This window comes from Lissotriton helveticus, chromosome 1_1, assembly GCF_964261635.1.
Source record: "Lissotriton helveticus chromosome 1_1, aLisHel1.1, whole genome shotgun sequence".
NCBI classification, from domain to species: Eukaryota; Metazoa; Chordata; class Amphibia; order Caudata; family Salamandridae; genus Lissotriton; species Lissotriton helveticus.
This window is the reverse complement of record NC_136057.1, coordinates 1,957,059,072-1,957,074,627: the sequence shown is the minus strand read 5'-3', so window position 1 is coordinate 1,957,074,627 and position 15,556 is coordinate 1,957,059,072. Positions and strand designations below refer to the sequence as shown.

The window sequence follows — 15,556 nt, the reverse complement described above, 5'->3', positions numbered from 1 at the left end:
GATCTCCTTTATCAATGATAGCTCTGGTATCAAAAAAATTCAAACCACAGAGATTCACGATGTATTCCGAGATTTTTACAGTAAGCTCTATACTCCCACTAATCAGACATCTTTTTCCCAATGTCAAGAATATTTGAAGACAATTCCTATACAATCTGTCTCGGTGGAGGTTAGTAGCAAATTGGGTGGCTCGATTACTTCTGAAGAAATTATTGCTGCAATTAAAGCTACCCGGTCTGGGAAAGCTCCCGGTCCTGACGGTTTCCCCATTGTGTTTTATAAGACCTTTCTTCCTTCTGTTGTTCCTCGCCTTAAGTCAGTTTTTGAGGCCTTTATTCAAGGGGGGTCGGTTTCGGGTTCGGCAGCTGACGCCACTATTGTGGTGATTCCAAAAGAGGGTAAGGATCATTCTGATCCCAAGAATTTCCGTCCTATTTCCCTTCTTAATATGGAGGCAAAGATTTTTGCCAAGATTTTGGCCAGACGCTTGGAGTCTTATATCCCTAAGCTTGTCCATCCATCTCAGACGGGGTTTGTCAAGGGTAGACTTGCCAGGGACAACTTTCGTACCTTTTGCCATATTCTGGGTTCGGCTAAACGTTCTACTCTTCCGGCTGCAGCTTTGGCCCTTGATGCCGAAAAGGCCTTTGACAAGGTTTCTTGGCCTTTTCTACGAGCTGTTCTACTTGCGCATAACCTTGGGGATTCTTTTGTTCATATGGTTATGTCCCTTTATGCTCAACCTAGAGCCAACATTAGAGTAAATGGGGCTACGTCGTCTTTTTTTAACCGTTGCCAAGGCACCAGACAAGGCTGTCCTTTATCCCCGCTTTTGTTTTTACTGTCTATCGACCCGCTCCTCCAATTGATTGATCTCCACCCAGACATTAAAGGTTTTAAATTCGGTTCCCATTGTATAAAGACAGCTGCTTATGCGGACGATGTTCTTATCTTCTCTGAAGATATAATATTGGCCATTCCCGCCATTACTGATACCATCTCTCTCTTTTCTAAGGTTTCTGGTTATACCCTTAATAGAGACAAAACAGAGATGTTCCCCTTGAATGCTTATTGTTTCCCAGCGCATATGGGTTCTGCAGGTTTTAAGTGGCAATCTAAACAGCTTAAATATTTAGGGATTTGGTTTTGTGGCACCCTTTATGATAGATACTGTAGCGTATAATGAAGCCCAGACTATAACCAAAGTACGTCGTCTTTTAGACACCTGGTCTCTGAAACATATTTCGTGGTGGGGTCGGCTACAAACTTTGAAAATGATGATAACACCTATCATTAATTTTGTATCATCTATGCTCCCGGTGAAATTATCCTCTTCTTTTTTTCATGAGATGGATGTCATTACCTCCAAATTTCTCTGGAATGACAAGAGAGCTCGAATTGCTTACAAGTTTTTGAGAAAGCCTTACGATATGGGGGGTTGTAATTTTCCTGATTGGGAGAAATACCAAGCTGCTTTTTTAGCTTCTCAAGGAGCGCTTTGGTTTTCTTTGTTTCCTGCTCATATGCCTTCCTGGATGTTAATTGAACAGGAGCTCTCTGCCCCTTTGCCACCTTCTTCGTTTTTAACCACTTCTACTTTATCTATTCCGTTTTCTCGTTCGATTATCTTAGATACCATTGCTGCAGTCCGGCTGGTAGATAAGAGAGTCGCTATTCCTCTTTACAAATCACGATGGTCCTCAATCTGGCGTTATTCTAAGATTAAAATTGTTATTGATCACAAGTTGATGTCTTATTGGGCTACTAAAGGGATTTCGCTTGTGCGACATCTTTATGACTCAAATAATGATCCGTTACCCTTCTCCTCCTTAGCTCAACAATTTTCTCTCACTAACTTAGACTTTTACACACTTCTAAAAATTAAAGTTGCTCTTGCTAAATTACGATTAGTTCCCAATTCTCCTACTGTTACCCTATTTCACTTTTGGCTTAGAACTGGTCATGTAGCTTCTAAAATTTATAAATTTCTCTCTTCCGACACTTCTGTCCAGCATACTGTTACCCAACAAAAATGGTTGTGTCATTTTGCTCATGATCTTACACAACATATTTCACCAGACTCCTGGCAGTTAATTGGGAAGTTGTCTCTGTGTGATAAAATTGCCCCTTCTTTAATTCAGTCTAAGTTCTTTTCTATCAATCTCCTTCATTGGACTCCAGTTCGCTTGCATTCCCTGTCTCTGAAGGAGAATGACCTCTGTTGGAGTTGTGGCTTAACGGCTGGTAATTTTCCACATATGTTTTTTGAATGTTCTCTTGACGTTCAATTCCAGCTCTCCTTTCCCATGATTATGCTGGGTCCTTTGGCCTCTCCAATCCCGTTGCCTCTAGATTCCTTAGATTTACAATTACTAGATCTTCTATTAACTGTTGCTGTCAAAGTGATTCTTATGGAATGGAAGTCTTTTTCCTCAGTCTCATACCATACCTGGTGGGCATGGGTTTCTTTTTTGAGAAGTGCACACACCTCGGTTGATGAGGCCCATCTCTCTCCTTCGATTTCTAGCGGTGTTTGGAGAGCTTTGGATGCATATATGGATTTAGCCTCGAAAGGTTTGGTTGCTCAATATCCCTTGGTGTCACCTGATTGAGTGTGTCTTGTGTGTTTGTTTGTAGAGCCCCACAGGAGGAGTTCGTTTCTCTATCTTCTCTTCACTCTCTCTTCCTTCCCCGCTTTCTTCCTCTTTTCCTTTATCTTTTCTTTCTCCTTTTTCTCCTTTCTCTTGCTATTTCTCCTTTTTTTTCTATTGCATAGTGATACTGTTGATGCTTTTTATTATTCAGATCACTACTTCTTTGTTTTTTACAATAATTACATGCAACTTATCTGATGAATTTTTTGTAACCTGATCCCCATTGTTATATTACTCTTTATCGATACTCATCACCTGTATCACTTTTTATTATGTTTTACTATTTATTTACTGCCTTAAAATCTAATAAAACGTTTTGAACTTAAAAAAAAGTGCTGTTTAAGCAATTTCTGTCTTAATAAATACATTATTCGTACATTTATAGAGATACTTTTGTGTAACATGTATTACTGGAATATTTTGAAAGTAAATGGTCAAAATACATACCACGCTTAAATTTACAGGAGTGTTGGCTTTTGGCACAGGGTGATTGTACAGTGATCTTAACATATCATTCAAGTCATTTTCCTGCAAGAAAATAAATAGTTTTTTTAAATGATTAAACAAATAAAATTACGCATAGCTAGTATGATTATGGTTGCATTATTATCATCTCGCCTGTTTACATTTGATGACTATGCTGTTAACTTTAGTATGCTCTAAAACCTACCAATATTAAGGATCAAACTAAAATCATTTTAATCACCATTATCCATGTAATCTTTATGTGACATCTTGATTTGCAAACATTATTGCTGGCTCTTTATTTTTGCTTTTGAATGTTGACCACTTCTTACATGTTAGTGAAGAAGGTGTGTTACTGCACTAAGGGACAGAAAAAAGATTAACACATACATGTATGTATTTATACAAATAATATTCTTTTCCTGCCACCAATGATAATTAACTGGTGAACCGACAAGACAACCACTCAATGAATGTTGAGGTAGGCATTGCTGCTGGAGGTAATGCAAGCCAATGTTACTCTAAAGGTGGTGATGGAAGCAGCAGTCTTCATGCTGTACTAATACATAGAATTTGTGAGGCGGCCAAGGCAGTGGTCAAGCACTAAGCTCAACTTTGTATATTTGCAATGAGCCCCTGTGTGCATAACACAAGATTAGCTTGATCTGAAAACGAGTGTTTATGTATTTGTCTTTTCTGTTCAGAAAAGACAAATTATATACTGGATGCTCCTCAATTATGATAAGATGTGTCCATGGGAGGGATGGGAGACTGATAATCGTCACAAGCTTCAAGACTTTGTAGGGAGCTAAGGCAGGATTATCAACCAGTCAAACATTCGTTTGTATGTTTTTATACAGATATAAATGTATATCAGCACTTCACCCCTCTTCTTTCTTCATATCCTTACATTATGAGGTAGCCTTCGCCATGACGAAATAAACAATCAACCCTAAACACAGAAGTCCTCTTTCTCTAGGATGGCCTCTGAGTTTTAGGCATGAAGTTGTGTAGGAGGCCGCTTAGTCATCTTTTCAATCCTTGATGTAGAGATTTGCTTTGTTTGGCAGGTGCTCTATGTCTTTTTGCTCCTTCAGAGTTTTTTCGTTCACATTTAGAAACCATTAGTAATACTTTATTTCTCACGATAGGCATAGTCAAGCAGGCAGAGATCCTAAAATCCTGGCATTTTTGGGAGTGCTCACTGTGATGCACTGGGTTGGAGGTCCTCTACATGTAACAAAAAACTACAATTGGAGGTGAGGGTCCTAGGGGAATTGATTAATATTTCTAGACCTGCTTGTACCTTGTCCCCCAACTGAACAATATAAAAATACACAAGAGGTAACAAGGGTCTTTTTAAGTTTTTCGGGCTTGGTACCGAATTGTGGTCCTCAAGCTCCGGGATGCCAAATAGTCATCACGAAAAGAAAGAGAGAGACACAAAGGAGAGACAGGTGAGTAATCTGCAGACAGTGGTCTACAGAAAAAGAAGAAAGAAACCCATCAGCCCACCAGTTGGCAGAACTTCATCATCTGAGTTGTATCACATTATCCGCTTGATTCAACCTCAGTGTTTTAGTTGAGGTTAACTAGAACCGGAATGTGAAAGAGAGAGTTGTCAACCAGACAATGAGTGTTGTAAAAGGGCTGAAAAGAGGGGTTAGTTGCAGTGCTCAAAAGATGTGTAAACAAAATGTATTGTGAATTAAAAATGCCTGTACTGATGTCTACAGAAATTTTATTTTAGGCGACCATCAAGACGGCATGTTTAAAAGCAGAGTGGATATAGTATGACAATATTACTATACATCAAAGATATTAATTGGTCGACATGTTTCAGCCCATCAGGGCTTTCGTCAGGACCTATGGTATACACTACTGCAACACTTACCACTGTTTGTGATAAAAGTACAATGTGGAGACCTACCAGTGGTGTAGTCTGTTATTTCACAGCCTCTCCTATGTATCAGAAACACAAAAAAGAAAAAATATACACAGAGCAAAACAATTTATCAAAAGATTTTTTGACAATTTCATTAGATGTGTTACTTTTGCAGTGTTTACATAAATTCAATTCCACTTGGGAACAGATTTGTACTCACCCAACATTGTAGGGAGGACAAGCCTCACCTCACCTGGCACTCGCTCAGGAAAAGGAGGCCACGCACTGAGTAGACAAAAGATATAAACATGTCTACATCAGTTTGCAACATGGAAAAATGTACCTCAAAAAATGCACACAGGCAGGCAGAGACCCAGGTCCATGGCAGCATATGAGCTAAAACCCTCCAATATTCATATGTTGATTTTTATGTTGATTTTCATAGATTCCAGTAAGAATACATGGACCCCTAGAATGAATTGGGGACCTATTGTGGATTGCTGTCTTAGAAATCTGTCTCAGAGCATTGTTGACAGAAAATTAAAGATATTCCATGTAAGAGAATATTAGATAACACCTTCATTCCAATAGAGCTTTCAGCTGCAAATAGTATAATTTCTGTCAAAAATAAAAATAAATACGCTCATAGCGCAAAGGTAGGCATGTAGCTTGATTTTTGTCAGAATAGAAAAATGCTCGTAGCGCAGGGTTTCAGCGTCTAGATTGAGAAGGTAACGGCGCGCAGCTCCCACTCACCTCTCCGTCGTTGCCTCGGTCAAAGAACTGAGCCGAGGGGGAGGTGTTGGGACCGCGCATCGCTTCCGCCTAAAAATGCTTATAGCGGACCTGATAGAGAGCTTAAGACACCCGTATGCGCATTGGTTGTTGGTTGGTCGTATCAGCGCCTTCATGACGGGCTAGGTCCTGCTGTTCCGTGATGTGTGCGCTCCTCTGATTGTAGGGAGTAGACCGGAACCGGAAATGAACCTCCGCGCCTCTACCTATTTGTTATCGCTGACGTGTCACGTTCACATGATTTATTGATGGCACGCCAATACATGGTTGACGTGGCAATTTCATCAAAAATCTTTTGTAAAGGTGGCAAAAACTGGTAGAGAAACTCAGGACAACTATATATTTATTTATTTGCTGATTGATACTCATACCGGCATCATCGCGCCAATACATGGTTAATGTGGAAATTTCATCAAAATGCCATGGCAAACCTGATAGAGAGATTCAGGGCAACCATATATTTATCTATTTGCTAATTGATACTCATACCGGCATCATCGTGTATACGCCATGCGCCGATGTTCCATAATGTGTAGGATCCTCTAATTGGGGGACACGTACTGAACTGGAAAGAGACTCCGTCCCAGTCTATCTTGGCCAGCACATGGTGAAATAGACATGACTCACTGATAGCATATAATAATACAGACCAGCTATGAATTTAATGTGCATTCACAGTAAAATTGATCAAGTTATGCCACTGTTCTGCTCGAATAGTTGTAATCAGAACGTTTGTGAGTTTTGTGGTGGTGACAGATTGATCGTAATTTGTGAATTCCTATCTAGTCAGCAGGTAGTTAGATCCACTGTGTCATGATAAACACGTAGCCATGATTTCAGAAACCGTAGCTATAGTTAGAAAGATAATGCATGAAATGGACCATACTTTAACCATATAGACTTCATTAGAGGTGAGTGAGGTATATAAACTCAATGGTCATATTGTGGCAGTATACTGTTTCTTTTCAGCAGGTAGCCAGTGGTATAGATTAACAAAAATCTGTTACAGCTGTAACCATGGTATAGCGTCATTGAGCCCCCCTATGTCGCACTTAAGTTTGAAGACCCATTTCTGCTCTTTTCTGAGCAGGAATTGAGAGATATCACTCACATGCGGTGGTATATAGGGTTGTTCCAATATCACCCACTTCAACTCATCTGCAGAGTGTTTCATGGTTAGAAAGTGGGTAGTCAAACGAGTTGCCTGTCTGTTGCATCGGATGGTGCTTTTGTGTTCCTGTATCCTCAGCTTTATTTTTCTGGTCGTCATCCCTATATAGCGAAGGGCACAAGGACATGTAATTTGGTAAATCACCCTTTCACTATTGCAGTTTGTGTGGTGTTTCAACTGCCAGGGGCGTGCCGTCCCTATATCGACAGATAATGTCTTCTGCGTCTGAGGGCACACCGAACAACTTCCACAGGGATAATGGCCCTGTACGGGAGGGAGGTTCCATAGTCTCGGTGTAGTGTCTTGGCTTGTATTGGATGGTCTAGTGTGAACTAGTTCATCCTCCAGATTGGTACTCCTCTTGAAAGAGAACAGAGGCAAAGGGATGTTGTCTCCTGCACTGTTCAGGATGCGCCACTTTTGTCTGATAAGCTTTTGAATCTTGGTAGACAGAGTACAGAAAGTGGTCACACATGCTAGTCTATTCAAAGGAGGTTTTTCAATCGGAGGTGCAAGGAGTGCCTCCCTATGATTGTTTGATGCCCTTTTACACGAATCCTTGATCAGGGTGCTGGGATACAAGCGTTGTTTGAGTTTGGTGGACAGGTCTCTTGATTGATTTTGAAAATCTGATTTCTCTGAACAATTCCTCCGAACCCTGAGAAATTGTCCTAACGGGAGATTTTCTCGCAAGGAACGAGGATGATGACTATCAAACCTCAACAGATAATTGCGTGACATTGGCTTGCGATATAACCGGCTTGACAGAAAACCTTCTCTAGGGACGATCAATAGGTCCAGGAAGGGGAGCTCTGTTTTGCTGTACTCCACAGTAAATCTTAGAAAAGGATTCTGATCATTCAGCCAAGTTTGGAAAATTAGGATTGACTCGCTGTCTCCACGCCATATCACCAGAATGTCATCTATGTACCTCTTCCACAACAACGTTTGATGGAGATATGGGTTGTTGTTGTTGAGGACATAGTGAGTCTCAAAGTGATGGACATACAGATTCGCCAGGCTTGGCGCAAATTTGCTGCCCATTGACGTTCCTGACGTCTGTAGATACAGAGAGTCCTCGAAGCCAAAAAAGTTCTCGGTCATCGCAATTCTGGCCAACTCCATAATGAAGTGGATTGGTGTAACACTGTCATGTGTGGTGGTTTCTAGTAATGTCTGTATAGTTTGTAGGGTTTCCACTTGGGGTATACAGGTGTATAGTGACTCTACGTCAAAGCTGACAAGATAATCCAGATTGGTATCAAACTCTGTCTCGGATAATAGACGTAAAACGTCTTTGGTATCTTGCAGGTAGGTCGGCATAGTTTTGACGAGAGGTGAAAGAAGCACATCCACAAAAGAAGACAGTGGTTCCAGAAGAGAACCGATGCCTGAAATGATCGGGCGTCCCGGAGGTGGTCTTGCTGCCTTGTGAATTTTAGGCAACGTGTAGAAGTACGGAGTGACTGGATGTGGTGTAACAAGGAATTTCGCTTCTTGTGCTGTTATCCAGCCCTCCGCACTTGCCTCTTCAACTAGAGACTTAATCTCAGTTGCAAGTCTCGGGTGGGATCCATACTCAGAAGTGAGTAAGATTGAGTGTTGTCCAATTGTCTCAAGCACTCAGCTCGATAGGTGGTGATGTCCTGTATGACGATCGCACCCCCCTTATCGGCCGGTTTGATCATGATGTTTTTATCTTTAGATAGAGTGTCTAGTGCTTGTCTCTCCTGTCTGGATAGATTCTGAAAAGTGTTGTGTCGGGAGAAGTCAAGTGCCTTCATTTCGTGTAGCACTGCGGTTTGAAACGCACCAACTCTTGATGGCACCTGTTGCAAAAGAGGCATGAAAAGGGATTGGGTCTTGAGACCGGTATTCGTGTCTATTGTAGATCGTGTAGGATCTCTCTCTTTATCTTTAAAGAAGAAGTGCAATCTCACACTACGAAAAAATCTTTCCATTTCACTGCGAAGTTGAAAGGCATCACCACTATTAGTGGGTACAAACCCAAGACCTTTGTTGAGTACTTGGTGTTCTAGTGGGGACAGGCTGCGGGTGCTCAGATTCACCACCAAGTCCTCACTGTTGTTTGACATGGAGTCTACTGGCCTCGTTTGTTGCGAGTTGCCGGAGCGTCTTGCTCATCTGCCCACTGGACCTGGTTCTGCCCTCTCCGTCTCCCTCTGTTCCAGCCACGGCCCTGTCCTAAAAAAGGTTGGCTTTCGTAGTATTGTGGTTGCATAGCATAGTGTGGCATGGGTGGCGGAAATTGTGGATAGCCCCATGGAGCGGTGGGCCACCATGGACCTTGTTGGTACATATTCCCTTGCCCATTGCGTCTTCGATTGGGGCGATTGTTACGACCTCTCCCTCTCCACTGGGATGTATTACTACTATCCGAGTCAGATGAATTAGAGTCAGAGGAAGTGGCATAACTCGATCCATGGGGTTTCCCCTGTTTGTTCGAATCTGTGGGAGTATAATCATCGCTAGTGTAAGGATAAATCCTTTCGTGGGAGAATTTCGCTAAGTCTTTCTTAAATTTGTCAATTTTTGCGAAAAAAATTGGATCCTTATACTCTTTATTAGCTTTATTGGATTCCTCCTGTTGTTTCTCAAACCGTTTAGTTGTTAATGTGGTTTTTATTTGGCCTTCCAAAATTTGTATTTGTATTTCCACCAAAATGGCATCTGCCACTCTTTTGGCAGTCGAAATAATTAGGATGAGCCAATCACGTGTGCAGCGCCAAGCTATCAATGACCACAAGAAGCGAAATTCCTTGTTACACCACATCCAGTCACTCCGTACTTCTACACGTTGCCTAAAATTCACAAGGCAGCAAGACCACCTCCGGGACGCCCGATCATTTCAGGCATCGGTTCTCTTCTGGAACCACTGTCTTCTTTTGTGGATGTGTTTCTTTCACCTCTCGTCAAAACTATGCCGACCTACCTGCAAGATACCAAAGACGTTTTACGTCTATTATCCGAGACAGAGTTTGATACCAATCTGGATTATCTTGTCAGCTTTGACGTAGAGTCACTATACACCTGTATACCCCATGTGGAAACCCTACAAACTATACAGACATTACTAGAAACCATCACACATGACAGTATAACACCAATCCACTTCATTATGGAGTTGGCCAGAATTGCGATGACCGAGAACTTTTTTGGCTTTGAGGACTCTCTGTATCTACAGACGTCAGGAACGTCAATGGGCAGCAAATTTGCGCCGAGCCTGGCGAATCTGTATGTCCATCACTTTGAGACTCACTATGTCCTCAACCACAACAACCCATATCTCCATCAAACGTTGTTGTGGAAGAGGTACATAGATGACATTCTGGTGATATGGCGTGGAGACAGCGAGTCAATCCTAATTTTCCAAACTTGGCTGAATGATCAGAATCCTTTTCTAAGATTTACTGTGGAGTACAGCAAAACAGAGCTCCCCTTCCTGGACCTATTGATCGTCCCTAGAGAAGGTTTTCTGTCAAGCCGGTTATATCGCAAGCCAATGTCACGCAATTCTCTGTTGAGGTTTGATAGTCATCATCCTCGTTCCTTGCGAGAAAATCTCCCGTTCGGACAATTTCTCAGGGTTCGGAGGAATTATTCAGAGAAATCAGATTTTCAAAATCAATCAAGAGACCTGTCCACCAAACTCAAACAACGCTTGTATCCCAGCACCCTGATCAAGGATTCGTGTAAAAGGGCATCAAACAATCATAGGGAGGCACTCCTTGCACCTCCGATTGAAAAACCTCCTTTGAATAGACTAGCATGTGTGACCACTTTCTGTACTCTGTCTACCAAGATTCAAAAGATTAGCAGACAAAAGTGGCTCATCCTTAACAGTGCAGGAGACAACATCCCTTTGCCTCTGTTCTCTTTCAAGAGGAGTACCAATCTGAAGGATGAACTAGTTCACACTAGACCATCCAATACAAGCCAAGACACTACACCGAGACTATGGAACCTCCCTCCCGTACAGGGCCATTATCCCTGTGGAAGTTGTTCGGTGTGCCCTCAGACATTATCTGTCGATATAGGGACGGCACGACCCTGGCAGTTGAAACACCACACAAACTGCAATAGTGAAAGGGTGATTTACCAAATTACATGTCCTTGTGCCCTTAGCTATATAGGGATGACGACCAGAAAAATAAAGCTGAGGATACAGGAACACAAAAGCACCATCCGATGCAACAGACAGGCAACTCGTTTGACTACCCACTTTCTAACCATGAAACACTCTGCAGATGAGTTGAAGTGGGTGATATTGGAACAACCCTATATACCACTGCATGTGAGTGATATCTCTCAATTCCTGCTCAGAAAAGAGCAGAAATGGGTCTTCAAACTTAAGTGCGACATAGGGGGGCTCAATGACGCTATACCATGGTTACAGCTGTAACAGATTTTTGTTAATCTATACCACTGGCTACCTGCTGAAAAGAAACAGTATACTGCCACAATATGACCATTGAGTTTATATACCTCACTCACCTCTAATGAAGTCTATATGGTTAAAGTATGGTCCATTTCATGCATTATCCTTCTAACTATAGCTACGGTTTCTGAAATCATGGCTACGTGTTTATCATGACACAGTGGATCTAACTACCTGCTGACTAGATAGGAATTCACAAATTACGATCAATCTGTCACCACCACAAAACTCACAAACGTTCCGATTACAACTATTCGAGCAGAACAGTGGCATAACTTGATCAATTTTACTGTGAATGCACACTAAATTCATAGCTGGTCTGTATTATTATCATATGCTATCAGTGAGTCATGTCTATTTCACCATGTGCTGGCCAAGATAGACTGGGACGGAGTCTCTTTCCAGTTCAGTATGTGTCCCCCAATTAGAGGATCCTACACATTATGGAACATCGGCGCATGGCGTATACACGATGATGCCGGTATGAGTATCAATTAGCAAATAAATAAATATATGGTTGCCCTGAATCTCTCTATCAGGTTTGCCATGGCATTTTGATGAAATTTCCACATTAACCATGTATTGGCGCGATGATGCCGGTATGAGTATCAATCAGCAAATAAATAAATATATAGTTGTCCTGAGTTTCTCTACCAGTTTTTGCCACCTTTACAAAAGATTTTTGATGAAATTGCCACGTCAACCATGTATTGGCGTGCCATCAATAAATCATGTGAACGTGACACGTCAGCGATAACAAATAGGTAGAGGCGCGGAGGATCATTTCCGGTTCCGGTCTACTCCTCCAATCAGAGGAGCGCACACATCACGGAACAGCAGGACCTAGCCCGTCATGAAGGCGCTGATACGACCAACCAACAACCAATGCGCATACGGGTGTCTTAAGCTCTCTATCAGGTCCGCTATAAGCATTTTTAGGCGGAAGCGATGCGCGGTCCCAACACCTCCCCCTCGGCTCAGTTCTTTGACCGAGGCAACGACGGAGAGGTGAGTGGGAGCTGCGCGCCATTACCTTCTCAATCTAGACGCTGAAACCCTGCGCTACGAGCATTTTTCTATTCTGACAAAAATCAAGCTACATGCCTACCTTTGCGCTATGAGCGTATTTATTTTTATTTTTGACAGAAATTATACTATTTGCAGCTGAAAGCTCTATTGGAATGAAGGTGTGCTCTAACATTCTCTTACATGGAATATCTTTAATTTTCTGTCAACAATGCTCTGAGACAGCAATCCACAATAGGTCCCCAATTCATTCTAGGGGTCCATGTATTCTTACTGGAATCTATGAAAATCAACATAAAAATCAACATATGAATATTGGAGGGTTTTAGCTCATATGCTGCCATGGACCTGGGTCTCTGCCTGCCTGTGTGCATTTTTTGAGGTACATTTTTCCATGTTGCAAACTGATGTAGACATGTTTATATCTTTTGTCTACTCAGTGCGTGGCCTCCTTTTCCTGAGCGAGTGCCAGGTGAGGTGAGGCTTGTCCTCCCTACAATGTTGGGTGAGTACAAATCTGTTCCCAAGTGGAATTGAATTTATGTAAACACTGCAAAAGTAACCCATCTAATGAAATTGTCAAAAAATCTTTTGATAAATTGTTTTGCTCTGTGTATATTTTTTCTTTTTTGTGTTTCTGATACATAGGAGAGGCTGTGAAATAACAGACTACACCACTGGTAGGTCTCCACATTGCACTTTTATCACAAACAGTGGTAAGTGTTGCAGTAGTGTATACCATAGGTCCTGACGAAAGCCCTGATGGGCTGAAACATGTCGACCAATTAATATCTTTGATGTATAGTAATATTGTCATACTATATCCACTCTGCTTTTAAACATGCCGTCTTGATGGTCGCCTAAAATAAAATTTCTGTAGACATCAGTACAGGCATTTTTAATTCACAATAAATTTTGTTTACACATCTTTTGAGCACTGCAACTAACCCCTCTTTTCAGCCCTTTACAACACTCATTGTCTGGTTGACAACTCTCTCTTTCACATTCCGGTTCTAGTAAACCTCAACTAAAACACTGAGGTTGAATCAAGCGGATAATGTGATACAACCCAGATGATGAAGTTCTGCCAACTGGTGGGCTGATGGGTTTCTTTCTTCTTTTTCTGTAGACCACTGTCTGCAGATTACTCACCTGTCTCTCCTTTGTGTCTCTCTCTTTCTTTTCGTGATGACTATTTGGCATCCCGGAGCTTGAGGACCACAATTCAGTACCAAGCCCGAAAAACTTAAAAAGGGTCCTCTACATGTGTCATGACAGTTGGGAACTCTGTTCGCATGCCAGATCTTTTCTTAGTGCTCTTATTTTTTTATCAATTTGAAGGATAGCAACAGCTCAGATATGCTTAGAACCCACCATTTCACCACCCCAATAAGTCTCCTACTCACAGATTATTACTTTCAAGGATCTTTGGCCATGGAGTTTGTGTTTTAATATTATACAAAATAGTAGTTGTAGCTTCCTCTTTTCAGTCTCACATCCCCCACATTCTTGGGAGGACCCCTTTTTCTGGGTTTGGGATTTGTGGAAATCTGTATAATTATTCTCTGTGATATATGTACTGTGACCTTTAAGATTTCAAAATACAAACAGAACATGGCTTTGTTGTACAATTATAAAGCTAAATTTGCTCCAGAACGAAAATGCACTTGTGGTCTCTTAGTTCAGGTATTGTGGATCCTCTGGTTTGGCTGGTTTGAGAAAGCCAGCACCTTCATTTGGTCTTGGGCTGATAGTAACAGAAAGTCTACCTGTCGTAGGTTTTAGGCTGCATGGAGCGAGTGGCAAGCACTTTACAAACAATACATTGGTGAGTATGCATGCTTTTGAATGATTGGTAGAAGGCTTTGCTATAACTTAGTGAAGTGGCCATTAGGACAAGTATTGGGCTTCTAACTCTTAACAAATTGTACGCCTAATATATAATTTTAGGTCTCGGCTTAGGACTTTTGTTACGTCCATTCTTCAATATTACTTGGGGATGTTGACAAGAAGCAGGCTCTATCAGACATTTAGGCTATGCCCCCAAATCCAATGGTTTTGGTATTAAGTAACGAGGAGTTTACAAGAGGTGGTGGGCAGTCCTCTGCAAAACCCTCTTAATTTGGTTAAGATAGGCACAAGAAGACATGTGGAAATGATGTGATAACTGTAATCTATTTCTGAATGTGGCACTTGCCAAACAAGATGTAGTATATATTCGTCAAAGCAGGCTGTGTCCAATATTGGAACTTTTCAGTAAAAACCTTGATTGGTTTATGGAAGGAAGTGACATACACAAGTCAGGAGGGCCCTGCAAGTTTGAGAAGATTTGGTAGGCATGGTACCACAAATCCAGACTGGAATACCATAGACAGCATTGTGTTATCGTGGTAGTACAATAGATGCGGGACAATGGATGGCACATAACCAATCCATTATAAAATGTAAAACATTTTGTATGGCTATGGAGCGGTTTATAGGCATGTTCAGTGAGAGCAGACAAACGAGTGCATTATGGACATATTCAATGCATGGGGGGAGGTTATCATATTTATGTTCATCTGCCTTCTTGGAGTTACTTATGTATTACGATGTTTATAGGCTTTCAAAAGCACCAATTGAACATGGTCAAGTATAAAATAAATACTTTCGGTTTAGCACTCTCTTGCTCATGCTTACATAATCTAATCAAACATTCATGAAATAAATACACATCCGACTACTTTTTTATTCGCTCCGGAGCATCGATACAATACTAGCTTACATTCTAAAACTTCGAACGATGCAAATAAACGTTTGTGTGATGAAAATGTTTGAATAACATCAAATAAATGATTGTGTAAAGAATAGATACCCTACTAGTTTGTGGGCTCCTTATTAAATTCTTAAATTTTCTTGAATACGAAGCAGACCAACTGTAGCTTAGACCATCTTAATTTTCACAACGAACACATAGAGACGAACAAAGTCACAAGTGCAATGCCATTCATTCATACATAAAGCCTATTGCTCGAATAAAAACACACACAAATCAACAAAAGCATTTTCCAGAAATTGAAATGATACATGTAAATGTATTCTGAATTTCATAAACGATAATA

At 41.2% G+C, this 15,556-nt stretch overlaps 1 protein-coding gene across 2 annotated transcripts in view; it reads right to left on the bottom strand.

The window, feature by feature from the left end:
* Window positions 1–15,556, bottom strand: part of DENND1B (DENN domain containing 1B) — a 1,337,878-nt gene that overhangs the window by 596,631 nt on the left and 725,691 nt on the right. For both annotated transcript variants that reach the window (XM_078644012.1, XM_078644002.1), the window contains exon 7: window positions 3,102–3,182. In XM_078644012.1, coding sequence (XP_078500138.1) covers window positions 3,102–3,182 — 81 coding nt within the window. The remainder of the gene's footprint in view (window positions 1–3,101; window positions 3,183–15,556) is intronic.